The 14,855-nt window shown below is 46.8% G+C and overlaps 1 protein-coding gene across 2 annotated transcripts in view; it reads right to left on the bottom strand.

The window, feature by feature from the left end:
• Positions 1-349: 349 nt before the first annotated feature.
• TMEM51 (transmembrane protein 51) overlaps positions 350-14,855 on the bottom strand; it is an 86,892-nt gene continuing 72,386 nt past the window's right edge. Inside the window, exons 2-4 of one of the 2 annotated variants that reach the window (XM_011966787.1) lie at positions 10,546-10,620; positions 5,714-6,251; positions 350-1,484 (exon numbers count right to left, since the gene is read on the bottom strand). In XM_011966787.1, coding sequence (XP_011822177.1) covers positions 1,070-1,484; positions 5,714-6,054 — 756 coding nt within the window. In that variant the 5' untranslated portion in view covers positions 6,055-6,251; positions 10,546-10,620 and the 3' untranslated portion in view covers positions 350-1,069. The remainder of the gene's footprint in view (positions 1,485-5,713; positions 6,252-10,545; positions 10,621-14,855) is intronic. The other variant, XM_011966788.1, reaches the window with a different exon arrangement.

Genomic DNA, 14,855 nt, shown 5'->3' with positions numbered 1-14,855 from the left:
CTTGAGAAGTGCAAGTCTTCATTCGAAGTCTGGAAAAGCTCTTTACACTGAGCTGTATGGGGAGTGTGTAACTCAGGCCTTGGAGCCAGGCAACCTGGGCTCAAACCCCAGCTCTACCACTTACTAGCAGTGTGACACAGGGTACTTACATTAACCTAAAGCCTCTGTGAACTGACCTGCAGAATGGCATTATTACAAGACTTGGGTCCAGACGACATGGGGTGATGTGTGAAATGCTTAGCACAACACTGGGCATAACTATTCAGTACATATTAGCTATTATTATTGCCATTTTTCCCTAAGAAAGTCAGTATTGGAAGAGCTGCTAAAGTAACTCAGCACCCAAATGTACCACATATAAAATATTTTATTATAAAAAGCTCCATTGCATGGCATTTCAAAAAGAACAGAACATTTCCTACAGTTTTCCTTTTTTTTTTTTTTGCTGTTACACAGAAGAGACTAGTTAAGTGTACCAATTAAGACTATTATGCATCACTTGCCTAAGTTCATCAGGCCTTAAGCCCTCAAAGAACGACAGCATCAGGGGCTCTGCGAGAGCAGCCACCTGAGCCTCACCGCTTAGTTCACAAAACAGCCCTGTGTGCTTTCTACAAAGCCAGGTGGTATCTCCTACCCACAGCTTAGGACTCCAGCGTAGACAGCACACACAAAACTTGTTTCCTTTTTGAAACAAAACAGTCCTATTAGAAGCAAAACAAACAACCACAATCTAAACCAGCCGCGAGGAACCCTTTCCTAGCTGGAAAGGAGAATGTGTCGCCTGTGATTCGGAGCGAAGAGGATGGGGAGATGCCTGCGCCACACGCTTGAATGTGGTCCACAGATTCACCAGCTCCAAGGCAGCATCTCCTTCCAAAGCACCTGCAGCAGGAGGCTGTGTGGGGCAACGAAGTCACTCCTGATACAGAGAATCCCCCCCACCATCCAAATGGCTCCGTGCACAGCTGGCCCCTCTGCTTCTCAACCGTGGCTCACGTGGCTTTGTTAGAGTCTTGGGGGCGAAAGGTGTGAGAGACAGGAGGGAGCGTGGCTCAAGTGGGGCCATTCAGTCGGGCGGCCGGGTGTCGGGGGCCTTCTCCTGGACTTCATCATACTGCGGTGGAGGAGTCAAAGGCTCTATCGAGGGAGGAGGGATGTTTTTGTCCGGGAGGTTGATCCTAAAGTCTTTGAGGTGAAGCTTTTCAGATTTAATCCTTCGAACTTTCAGCGGTTTCAGTCGTTTGGCCAACTTGGAGTTCTGCCTGTCAGGGGGGTTCCCAGGGCTGGCCTCCACATCTGCCCTGGTGGATGTGGGGGTGGTCTCGTCAAGCCCCGTCAGTGACTCATAGGACGGGAGAGAGATGCTCAGCCTCGGGTTCCGCTCCTCTCCCCTTGCTTCTGAGTAGTTTGTGTTCATCACTTCCTCGTAGCTGGGGACATAGTACCTTGAGGCAGCCTCCTCCTCCTCCTCTTCCTCCTGGCTGCAGGAAGACACACAGACAGGGAGAGTGTTAGCCTGCACACAAGTCATTCAAAATCCCAAAGAGACGGGCTCCAAAGAGTCCACACACAGCAGCCTTGTAAATAACAAATGGGTCTTAGAGGCAATAAAAGCGAACACTGCAAGTGTTTACTGTGAGCTAAAAGTGCTTTAACAAATATGAAGCAATTTCAGACTCCTAACAACACTATGAGTTAAGTACTATTCATGTAGGACAGGTGAGTCCCCAAATTGGGGCTTAGCTTGGGAGGGATCTTGGCTTTATCCAGGAAGGAATTCAAGGGTGAGCCAGTGATGTTAGATCACATCCTTTTTGGCTGTTTTTTTTTTTTTTTTTTTGAGACAGAGTCTTGCTCTGTCGCCCAGACTAGAGTGCAGTGGTACGATCTCAGTTCACTGCAAGCTCCGCCTCCCGGGTTCACGCCATTCTCCTGCCTCAGCCTCCCAAGTAGCTGGGACTACAGGCGCCCGCCACCACGCCTGGCTAATTTTTTGTATTTTTAGTAGAGATGGGGTTTCACCGTGTTAGCCAGAATGGTCTCTATCTCCTGACCTCGTGATCCACCTGCCTCGGCCTCCCAAAGTGCTGGGATTACAGGTGCGAGCCACTGCGCCCGGCAGGCCACAATTCTTTATTGAAGGGCACTACTCCTTGTGGAGAAGGGCTAACTCATAGGCAGTACGCCCAGAGTCGGCCACATAGGGGCTCTTGGAAATTGTATGTATACCCACTTTTAGTCACATGCAAATTAAGGGGTGGGTTAATGCAAATTGAGGAGCAAGCTATTTAGAACTTCCTAGGAAAGGTCACTTCTGGGTCGTTACCATGGAAAGGGATGGTAACTACCGGGTCGTTGTCATGGCAATTGTAAACTGTCATGGCACTGGTGAGAGTGTCCCATGCTGATGAGCAATGAGAGCAGCCAGGGATCACCCTCATTGCCGTTTGCTGGCTTTGGCTAGTTTTTTTTTTAAACCTTATCTCATCTGGACCACATCCTGTTTTGGTCAGCAGGGTTATGACCAGAAAACAAGTCCTGCCTGTTTTCTATCTCACTATTACTTTACCCAATTTATAGATGGACTGAGATACATCAAGATTAAGTGACTTGGTCAGACCTTTAGGAAATGGGAGGGTAGGAAGTGAACACTATACTCTCAACTACTCCACCAGGTTTTATCTGGGCGTTAAACCTCCTTTGCCTTATTTAAGCCTTTCCCACTTAGCGACATGCTGGGTGAGCTATTCCAATGCTCAGCTGGGTCCTTTGGCCAAAGGCAACACAAAAATGTACAAAGTTGCAACCATCTTTCAGTAAAATGGTTGTTCCCAGGTAGGGAAAGAATATCTGAAATACAACATTTATGTGTGTCTCAAATTATTCTGTCATTTTATCTTCCAAGTTTATCCCAAGACTCAAAAAGATCAGGTCCTCTCAGCCTTATTCTCATTTGACTGTTGAAAGAGAAAACCAAACAGTCAGGATATTTTCTACACATTTGTCAGAACTAACGCCACTAGCCACTTTCCAGGACCCTATACTTGAACCTGTGGCGTGATCATGGCCAACATCAGAAACCTCAAAGTCTGCCTTGGTTTTCCTCCCACCCTCCTTTGGGAATGAACTCAAATGTGCTCACAGCTAGGGTGGGGAATGATGAGTGATTGATATTCCTGCTTTGTTCTTTTCTATATTTCTCAAGTTTTCTAGAATAAGCACGTGTGATGGTTAATTTTAGGTGTCACCTTGACTGGCCATGGTTGCCCGGATTAAACATTGTGAGAGTGAGGGTGTTTCTGGAAGATATTAGCATTCAGCTCGGTGGGCTCTGTAAGGCAGATTCCCCTCCGCAGTGTGGTGGCACCATCCAACCCACGGAGGTCCTAGATAGACCAAAAGTCAGAGCAAGCAAGAATTTGACTCATTTCTCCCTACCTCGCTGCTTGAGCGGGGACATTTCATTTCATCTTCTCCTGCTCTCAGCCTAGGATTTATACCCTCACCTCCCCTCATTCTCAGTCAGGCCTTCAAACTCAGAATGAAGTATACCCTTGCTTTCCTGGGTCTGCAGCTTACAGATGGCACAGTGTGGGACTCTTGGGCTTCCGTAATCCCGGGAACCAATTCCTCATAATAAATCTCCATTTAAAAAAATATATATCCCCCTGGTTCTGTGTCTCTGGAGAACCCTGGCCAATACAGCATGTATTATCTTATCGGAAAATGAGTTTAATTTGGGAATTGTATTTATACCCACTTACACACACTTTCAATTACGTGCAAAAGTAAGAAGTGGGTTAATGCAAATTGAAGGGCAAGCTATTTAGAACATTCTAGGAAAGGGATGGTAACTTCCAGGTCATTCCCATGGAAAGGGGTGGTAACTGGTAACATTGGAGGGCAGAAATCACTTCAGTATAATGAGATTTTCTTTTTTCTTCTGGCGTACACCCACAAACGGCATTGCTGAATCATTTGGTAGCTCTATTTTGAGTTTTTTGAAGAACCTCTAAACTTCCCCATAGTGGTTGCACTGATTTCCATTCCCACCATTAATGTACAAAGGTTTCCTTTAATCCATATTAAATTAAGAACAATTTCCTTCCCACTATAAAGATAAGAAATGCTTGTAGAAAATTCAAACAACACAGAAACATCTAATGAAGAAAAGAAAAACATCCCGAATCCTTCTACCTGGGAGGCAAACCACTGTAACATTCTGGTGTATACCCTTCCTACCCCTCTCCAGTCCCACAGCCACAACGTTTGATGGGACCAGAACCTGACCAAAGATGCTGTATTATATCCTCCTGTTCTCACTGTTGTGAATGTGGTCCCACATTACCAAATATAGATCAACAGTGGCTGCATAGAACTCCATTGAATAGGTACGTCATCATTTAACTCGGTAGGTGGTTTGTTAGGTTGTTTCTAAGTTTTTGTTATCCTAAACAATGATCTGATAAATATACTGGTACAAACTCTTTTGCACTTGTGGGTCTGTCTCCCAGGGATAAACTCTTATAAATAGAATCAATATGCACATCTTCAGTACTGCCCCTTATGATGAAACTCTTGAGAAAGTTTCTGTCAGTCAACATTTCATCAGCAATCCATCTTCCCTACAACTCTCCAACAGTAGGGGCTGTCTATCTTGATCAATATGGTAGGCAAAAAAAAAAAAAAAAGAAAAAAAAGACATCTTTTTGCTTGCATTGCATGACTAATGAAGTTGAACATCTATTGGTTGAACATCTATGGACTATTCATAACCTTTGTCTGTTTCCTATTGGCATATTCATCTTACATATTCATTTGTGAGAGCTCTTTTTATAATAGGGATATCAACTATTGTCATATGTTCCCCAATGTATCACTTATCTTTTACATTTGTTGGTGGCATTTTTGCTCAAATGGAAAATTTCTTCCCAGCCATTTCAGATTAAAGCATACACACAGCATGCTGGGGTGAAGGGACAGGAAAATGTGCTGGCCACCCCAAGCCTTCTTCAGCGACCCTGGGCAGGTCAAAATGTTGGTTCACTTAAGAGTAATGGCCTCCAGCTCTATCCAAGTTGCTGCAAAAGACACTTTTTTTTCTTTTTTTTTTTTTTTTTTGAGACCGAGTCTCCACTTTGTCGCCTAGGCTGGAGTACATTGGCGCTATCTCAGCTCACGGCAACCTCCACTCCCCGGGGTTCAAGCGATTCTCATGCCTCAGCGTCCCAAGTAGCTAGGACTACAGGCATGTGCCTCCACGCCCAGCTAATTGTTGTATTCTTAGTAGAGACGGGGTTTCACCATGTTGGCCAGGCTGGTCTCGAACTCCTGACCTCAAGTGATTCACCCGCCTTGGCCTCCCAAAGTTCTGGGATTACAGGAGTGAGCCACTGCACCTGGCCCAAAAGACAGTATTTTGTTCCTTTTTATGGCTGAATAGTATTCCATTCTGTAATAATATTGTAATAAAATTTTTTAAAAATCTTGGTTTACCTGTAATCCATTTGTGCCATGCTATTTGGGAAGCTCTGGTAGAAAAGTCTAAAGTTATTTGTAAAATGATAAACTGTTTTGACAGAGCCTTCATGGGGGAACATGGGACAATAAAGCCTTGTAGATTTTTCACTACGGAAAAGTGTGAGCATGTGCGTGCATGCGTGTGTGCCCATCCCAGATCCGGGAAGGGAAGGGGGCAGTCAGGCCTCACCTGTCTTCCTCCTGGGCGTGAGGCCCAGCGCCTGTCGGGTGCTGGACATGGGCCAGGTCCTCGCCCTGCTGCTGCTTCCTCTTGTCCCTGATACTCAGGCAGATGGAAAGCAGCAGCAGCATCACCCCGGCCCCGACCAGCACGTAGGCCACGGAGAAGGTCTTGCTCTTGAGGATGCCGCCACCCACCTCGGTCTTGTTGCTGCCCTGAGCTGTTGGCTTCTCGGCCGCGCTGAAGCCGGGTACCAGGTTCCACATGGCCATGATCACCCCAAGAACCAGCATCCCCAGGCCGATGGCGGTCAGTGCATAGTGCGAGCCGTTGGCCTTGGACTGGGCCATTGTGTCAGTGGGAGGAGGGCGAGGCCCAGTTCCAAGAAAGAAAATAAATATATAAAAAGCAGTAGTCACAATAAAAACCCCTTAAATGGACTCCACAAAATCTCTCGCCCCACACTAGAAAAATATCAGCTGAACTCCCGCGGGATGGTTCCAAGCAATCGCGAGACCTCCCGTGTGGATGGCTATGGCGGAAGGGCCTGGAAGGAAAGCAGAAAGAGCAGAGAGGACCATCAGTTCCGATTCCAGACGCTTTGTGAACGTGGCGGCTCTGCTCTTGAAGGAGTTAAGCAGCAGCACCCAGCACGCCGGCTCTGGCTGGGCTTCGCCTTTGATGCATTCCAGATGTCTTACGTGCTCAGGCTCCTCGTGCCAGGCTGCAAGAAGGGAGGCCGCCCCCGCTACTCCCTGAAAAGGAAAAGCCAGACCTTTCCCTGCAGGAGGCCAGAAAGGTTGGAGCTCAGGTCATTAAAACATTGTGTGGAATTTAATGAAGTGCAGTAAAATCTCAGCTCTTGCTGGAGGCTGCTAGGAGAGTGAGCGATGGGATGAATGGGCTACAATCGATGGTTGTAACAGACTCACCTGGGGGACAGGGCCTCAGCTAATGGTATGACCAGGCCAAACAGCCTACTGTCATCTGTTCACCACCCTCAATGGCTCCCTATTTCCTGCAGGAGAAAATCCAGCTTCTTAGAATGATGCTGCTCATGGTGGCTTTAGCCTGGCTCCTGCCTCTCCTACTTCATTTCTCAGCCTGCCTTTTTTTGCACTACCGGCCCCCAACCACCCTCCAGAACTTCCGCATTTCTCTGGTCACCCGCAGCTCAGATGACCCTTTCATGTGCTCCCCAAAGCCTCCAGCAACCACTGTGGTGAGTCTCTTCCCATGACCACATCATCATCATCTCTAAGCCTGGCACACAGCAGGGACCCAAAAAATGTTTACAGAGTTCACTCCTGTAATCCCAGCACTTGGGGAGGCCAAGGCGGACGGATCACGAGGTCAAGAGATCAAGACCATCCTGACCAACATGGTAAAACCCCGTCTCTACTAAAAATACAAAAAAAAAAAAAAATTAGCTAGGTGCTGTGGCACGTGCCAGTAATCCCAGCTGCTTGGGAGGCTGAGGCAGGAGAATCGCTTGAACCTGGGAGGTGGAGGTTGCAGTGAGCCGAGATTGTGCCACTGCACTCCAGCCTGGGCGACAGAGCAAGACTCCATCTCAAAAAAAAAAAAATTGTTTGCAGAGTCAATGTTGGATGAAATGAATAGAGGCCACATGAAGCCACGGAGCAAGACAAGCTTCTCTGAAGCCACATCGAGTTCTCCCTTTGTTAAAGGTGACAGAGGCCTGCACATTCTTCCTTTTGGCTCCTGTGCCTAGCTGGACAAAATAAACCTTCTTCCCACGAAGCAGCTCAGAGACCCTGCGCTAAAGGGAGCAGCCAGCGGTCCTGAGATTCCACAGTATTCGTTGGTTGAGAGTAAGCCAGAGAAGCAGTCACTTAAGGCTTTAGGTTAGAACATTTTCCAGGACTAAGGAGGAGGAGCAAGCAATGCCCCCGTGCTTCCCCATACGTTATTCCTGTGACAGGAACCTTTGCAAAACAGTAAAATTTACAAGATGTTTAGCTGGGCAAGGTCTTGTTTTCAATTCTGCATTCTTTCCAGTCTCTCCAAAAGGATGGCTGACCAGGCTGCTTGAAATCTGATGCTGCAAAGATATTTTCTTGTGAAACCATGAGTTTATCTGAAATTGGCCACTTTGTTAAAAGATACTCTAAAAATATTTGAAACAACATCCTTTATCAGCTTGAAGTCTGTTCCTTCTTTTTTTCACTCAACAAATATTTCTTGTGCCTCTAGCTACCTGCTAAGCAGCATGTCAGGCACTGGAGAAACAGCAGTGAGCAAGTTAAGGATTAGTAGAGCTTCTAGGCCAGCAGGAAAATGATCTATAGGGAATACCAATAAAGTGGGAAGGAAGTACAGGAACTGTGGGATTAGACAGCAGTGCGTCCTAGCTCAGGGCGGTGGGACATACAGAAAGCCTATGTGGGAGAGGAGTCCCACTGGCATAATTGGGCCTGAATCCTGAATGCAGAGCACTGTGTGTGTGCATGTGTGTGAGTGCACTGGCTCTGTTCTTGAAGGAGTTAAGAAGCAGCACCAAGGTACACTGGTGCATGAACACATGTGTGCATGCATTTATGCACACATAAGCACATGTGCATGCATGTGAGCACCTATGTACCTATGCATGCATATGTATGGCATATGAACAGGTTGGTATGGGCATGTGTGTGGGGTGCAGGGCATTGAATAGGGATCCCACTGCAGACAGCTGCGGTAGGAGCGGATGGGATCATACACAAGGATATTTATTTCTTACAGTATCACTCATGGCCGGCAAAAGGAAGGATGGGGGCTCTGGCAGCCTTAAGAAGGCACCGGTTCTGCCAAATGGATCTGAGACAAGGTCAGACTCGGTGGATGGAGAAGTGCACAGCCGGGGGCTTGTGCTGGAAGCAGGAGTGATGAAAATACCACATTCTGAACCCCTGCTAAGTGCCTGACAGGCAGGCCTTGTACCTGGGATGCTGGGAGTGTGTCTGGCAGACTAGTGATTTGAGCCGCTTTAACCCCCTCCCTGCCTGCTCTCATCCATTCTCCATTCCAGCTTTGCCTTATGCTGCACAAGAGAAAGACAAGCTCCAGATGTGAGTCATGGGCAGAGATAAACATGTCAGGATTAATACATTCTTTCTGTCTGATAAACTGTCAATGATTAAAAACAGGTGATAATACTCAGTGTGGGGAAAGGTGTTGGGATGGCAATTTCAAGGCATTTTTTTTAGATGGCAAGTTTTGGCATTTATAGAACAAAAGTTTCAAAAATGTTTATACCCTTTGGCTCTGTAATTCCAACTTCTAAAAATCACGTACAGAGATATTCATCACAGCTTTATAGTGACGAGAAGCTAGAAACTACTTCAACAGCCAATAATCCAGATCAGGGTAATAAATTATGGTTCATGCACTTATGAAATTATGGTCTCAAAGCAGCTAATATATTTTTAAATCAAACAAGGTTAAAACAACAGTATGTTCAGCGTGATTCTAATTTTTTAAAAATTATCTATACACAGATGAATATAGGGGGAAAAGCCTAGATGATTGTACTTACATTGAAATGAAAGAGACAATGTATTTATATATACACACACGTATGTAAAAATCCCAGGTGGGGGGGCCACCTTTCAGACTTGTACCAATGATTGCTTCTGGGGACAAAGGAAAGTTGGAAAGTGTATCATTTACTCTCTCTTTCTCTCTTTTGAATTTTCACAATCTGATTGTATTGCTGCAGGGTAGCATAGCTGAGTGGTTAAGAGTAAGCTTGGGGCCCAGGTTTCCTGGGTTCAGATCCTCACTCTATTCCTTCCCAGCTGTGTGACCCCAGGCAAGTTACTTAACCTCTCTGTGCTTCAGTTTCCACAACTGTAGAAGAGCGATAAAAACTCTCTAGTACCTACCTCATAGGTGAGTTATGATAAATTAAACAATATACATAAAGCAGCGAGGACAGTATGTGACCAGCACAACAGTAAGTTCTTAAACAGACAAAAAAATTATTATTTAATGTTATTTAAAGTTTGTATTCTCAATGGGGTAAGATCACCCACAAGGGGCAAAAATTGTTTCTTGAGGACGGGATGAAAATCTTGGATATTACAATGGTTTGTGGCCCTCCTCAGGGCCACAGAATATAAACAGATACACAGGGCAAGTATTCCAAAAAGAATGTCTAAAAAGACTTCTCAGGGAGGGCAAGGTGGGAGAAAAGGTTGAGAAACACTATTGAATGTATCATACTAAGTTTCACAACACTCGAATTATATATGATGATGTTTATAGTTATTTTCTCTGTGTGATGGGATTAACAATGATTTTCGTTTTCTTTTTGTTACTGGGAGAATAAGAATTAGAAAACAGAAATATCTATGTGTTGCTTTCATAAAATAGTTTTGGTTTTTTGAGTTCATGGCAGGGTTACGTGTGCAACGGTAGCATAAACTTGTTCTTCAAGTTCAGCCCTCTCTTTGGGGACCATGACCTTGATGGGTCTATAGGGTCTGTAGAAACCCAGCTTCCAGCGGGGCAGCTGGTCAGCTGTTTGTCCTGTTCCTGACTTGTTGACCCTGGACAGCGCCCAAGCTATATTTAGCATGGTGTTCTTTTCCTTTCAAAAATATGGAAAGAAGCTAATTTTATGCTTACAGGATTTGGATCACACAGCTTCCAGTATGTCCCTAAAACACAGTAGGCTTGGTGGGCAGTCTGGGGTCCTGGCTTGGCCAAACTCAACCTCTAGACCCTGGGGTTGGCCCCATCACTGCTCATGTCTGAGGAAGCCCCAAGGGAGACATGAATGATTCTATATCTGAGTTTTTAAAGAAAAATTATTAACCAGTTAGAGACGTACCTACCTGTTGTTACTTGAGGAGACTCAGGGCAGGCCTGAAGGCAACTCTTCATGCTAGAGTCTTGAGTTAAAGATCCACCTATAAAAACCACAGAAATGCAGCTTTCTAAGTAAGCTGTGAGCATTGCAATTGGAGTTACATGTTGGGGAAGCATGTGTTTTCTTTTTTTTGGGCGGGGAAGGGCAGGGGTTAGGGTAGGTGTCTATGCAAGACAAGTGGTATCAAAAGAAGCCAGAATTCTGTACAAAAAATATGAGTTGCAGAAGGATGACAACATGGTAGCGAACATTCGTCAAACTCTTTCATGCTATTACCCATCTTAGACATGTGCTCCGAACAGTATCAGAGGAGACACTCTCAGGTCATCTTATAAGGAATGTATACACCTTGACACCAAAACTAGAAAAGGACAAGGCAGGAGAGGAAAATGACAGGCAAGTCTGACCCACCAGCCTAAACAAAAATCAGCAAATGGAATCCTTCCTTCCCTCCTTCCTCCTTCCCTCCTTCCTCCTTCCTTCCTTCTTCCTTCCTTCCTTCCCTCCTTCCTCCTTCCCTCCTTCCCTCCTTCCCTCCTTCCTCCTTCCTTCCTTCTTCCTTCCTTGCTTCCTTCCTTTTTTCCTTTCTTTCTTTTTCTTTCTTCCTTTCTTTCAGTCTCACTCTTTTGCCCAGGCTGGAGTGCAGTGGCACGATCTCAGCTCACTGCAACCTCCGCCTCCCGGGTTCATGCCATTCTCCTGCCTTAGCCTCCCGAGTAGCTGGGACTACAGGCACACACCCCCACGCCTGGCTAATTTTTGTATTTTTAGTAGAGATGGGGTTTCACCATGTTGGCCACGCTGGTCTTGAACTCCTGACCTCAGGAGATCCGCTTGCCTCGGCCTCCCAAAGTGCTGGGATTATGGGCGTGAGCACCCAGCCCAACCATATTTTTAAAAAAGATAACACATCATAATCAAGTTGGGTTGATCTCAAGAATGCAGGGTTTGGTTCAACGCTAGAAATTGGTCCCAGGAGAAAGGATAAACCACAACAGTGTCACTCTGGGGACTATTACGTACGTAGCAGTGAAGGTGAGTAAACTGCAGCTGCGTGCACCAGTGAGGATGATCCTGACAAACATAATGTTGGATAGAAAAGCAAACTGCAGAAGAATACACACTGCAGAAGTCCGCTTAAATGAAGTTCAAAACCAGGCAAAACCAAACGATTATTGTTCTATTTTTGTAGTATTAGGAAGAAATGTGAAAACTATAAACTAAAATTCAGGACAAATTCAGGCTACGTTCTGGCCAGGCACAGTAGCTCACACCTGTAATGCCAGCACTTTGGGAGGCCAAGGTGGGAGGATCACTTGAGCTTAGGAGTTCGAGACTAGCCTGGGCACTAGAGTGAGACCCTGTCTCTACAAAATAATAATAATAATAATAAAAATTAGCCCAGTGTGTGGCTTACACCCATAGTCCCAGCTACTTGAGAGTCTGAGGTGGGAGGATCTGCTTGAACCTAGGAGGTCAAGGCTGCACTGAGCCTTGAGCACGCCACTGCACTATAGCCTGGGCGGCAGAATGACACCCTGTCTCAAACAAACACACAAACACACACACTACCTCCTGGAGAAATGAAGAGTGAAGAATGGTACTGGAGAGGGGAACAGTAAAGGGGACACGAGCGTTTTATTATACCATTCCTTACAATTCACATATATCTTATATATACTCTTTGGAATGACTGAAATAGTTTGTAACAAGAATGTCCAAAAGCCCATCAATGTGTACGTATTACTCTTAGCATAAAATCCAAACTCCTCGGCCATGACCCTCAGGCCCCACCAGCCTGGATGAGGCTCCTGTCTTGCTGTCCCAGCTCATATCTCTTGCTCATCAGCCGTCGGTGGTTTCCTTTCTGCTCCTCAGTGGCACCAACTACTTCCTACCACAGGGCCTTGGCACTTGCTATACCTGCTGCTTGAAAACACCCTTCCGCCTATCTCTCTTATCTGGCTACTTATTTATTTATTTCTGTATTTAAAATTTTTTTAAAAATTATTTTTGGAGACAGGGTCTTTCTTTGTCACCCGTAGCTCACTGCAGCCTTGAACTCCTGGGCTCAAGTGATCCTCCCGCCTCAGCCTCCCAAGTACCTGGGATTACAGGTGCACACCATCACACCCAGCTAATGTTTTCATTTTTAATCTTTTTGTAGAGATGGGGTCTTGCTGTGTTGCCCAGGCTGGTCTTGAACTCCTGGCCTCAAGCGATCCTCCTGCTTCGGCCTTACCAAAGTGCTGGGATTGCAGGCATAAGCCACCATGCCTGGCTATCTGGCTACTTTTTAGTAGGGACCTCTGTCTCTCAGCTCAAATGCCACCTCCTCAGTGAGCACCTCTCTGACCACTCAGTGGAAATGCCCCCTCCCTCACACAAATGCCCCCTCCCTCAGGGGACCCAAGTATAGCTTGGTTCCTTGCCTTTCCTTCCCATGGGTGATGATAATGCATTGCAGTCAGTAATAATCTCATTTTTGCTTTCTTGTTGGCTCCCTGTCTCCCCTACTGGAGTATGAACTCCCTGAAACACGCTTCTTGTCTGTCTTGTTCATTGCCTGCTCCAGTCCCCAGCACTGCATGCCAGGAACTTAACAGGTACTTGGTAGATATTTATAGAACAAACAAATGAATATCCGGCAAGTTTAAAAGTTTAACCAATGTCTCATAATGAGGGGAAAATCCCAGTCCAAGTCTGAAGGGGAGAGGATTAATCAAAGCTAACTTGCAGGAAGATCTGGATACCCAAATCCTATATCTGTATGCAAATAATTTGCTGGCAACATGAGAAAAATATGCAGAATAAATGCGATTTCCACTGTGACCTGAGAAAGTGACTGTATCAGTATTCCTGGGTGGGGCCAGAGGTTTCAGCGGTTGCTTGGCCTTTGCAGGTGGAAGTCAGCAGGGCAACATGGAAGCCTTTAGCTTTACCGCTCCACGCTGGGCGGAGGCTCTTTCCACTCCTGTGCACACCCTTGGCCAACCAGAGCTGGCAGGGAGGGGCCGTGCGCTGGGTGTGGAGGAGTGGGGGCCGGGGAGGTAGACCCAGCTCCAGACATCAGAGTAGCTGAGACCTGAGTGGGGCCATCACAGCCAGGCACATCTGGATTGAGTCTCCATGAACTTGAACATGAAGACAACGGCTGAAATAAGATGGGACAATGGAAGGCAGTGCTGCCCCGGCCGAAACGGGGTAAAGGGCCCAAGCATTGATGGCTGGGCCTTCCGCTGCCTTTTCTCGCTGAATTGCAGAAAAACTCTACAGGACACAGTTTAGAAACCGGGAATTGGATCTAGACCCTCACGCGGGCCACTGAGCTCTGTGCTACGGCCCCGGAAGGTGCAGTTGCAGAAGCGCCACGCCCAGTTGGCTTTAGTGGGAGGAGGGCTTGCCAGTCGGAGGCGGCTGGCAGTGCTACCAACCCCTGCGACAAAGGAGCTCCTTGAGCATTCTCCCTGCACTGACCTCTTCCTGCCAAGCTGCATAATTGGAAAAGGGATCCCCCGTTCCACCGGGCTGTGCTACATTCACATCACAAAGGACGGATTCAGAGGGGCTCTCTCGGCCAAGTTTCAGCCCACAATCACTTTTGTCACAATTTCCAGTCCCAGACAGTGGGGGTAGGAAGAAAGGCGCTGAGCCCCTGCTCCTGTCCTGCCTGGGAGGGAGTTTCAGGCCACCTCCCCACGGACCAAGGTCAAAGGGTGTCAGGTTCCTGTTTCAACAGAGCACCAGGGATCTTTTAGACTGTGCACTCAGGAAAGACAAAAAGCAATGTGCAAATGAGGCATAAAGGCAGGGGAGCAGGGAGGAGGGCTGCCCAGCTGGAGAGAGCTGATGGGAAAAAGAAGAAAGGATGTTAAGTGATACACAAGGCAGGGTAAGAAGCATAATGGTAACAAGAATGGCAGTCCCCGCAGTAGCTATCATGAAGTCAGCAGCAGCTGATACTCAGCATGAATCAGGTGCATTCCTAAACTCAGCGGATCCTCACCGCCACCCATCGAGGAATGACCCCGCCCCACCATCTCAGAGTCCTGGACAGGGTAAGTAATTTGCCCTGGGCCACACAGCCGGTAAGCGGCACCGACCCATAATCAAATCCAGCTGACTGTGAAGTCCACCTGTGCCTGCACTGTGCGGGTTCCCACGAAGCTGAGTCCCTGGGGGCCGCTTTCTGGGCAAGGCACCCAGGTTCCCAGAGGTGTCTCAGGACAAAAGTGCAAGGGGGTGACAAGTAAATGTTTCCCTCCCTCCCTCCCT

This window comes from Mandrillus leucophaeus, unplaced genomic scaffold (assembly GCF_000951045.1).
Source record: "Mandrillus leucophaeus isolate KB7577 unplaced genomic scaffold, Mleu.le_1.0 Scaffold773, whole genome shotgun sequence".
Lineage (NCBI taxonomy): Eukaryota > Metazoa > Chordata > Mammalia > Primates > Cercopithecidae > Mandrillus > Mandrillus leucophaeus.
This window is presented reverse-complemented; position numbering and strand designations above follow the sequence as displayed.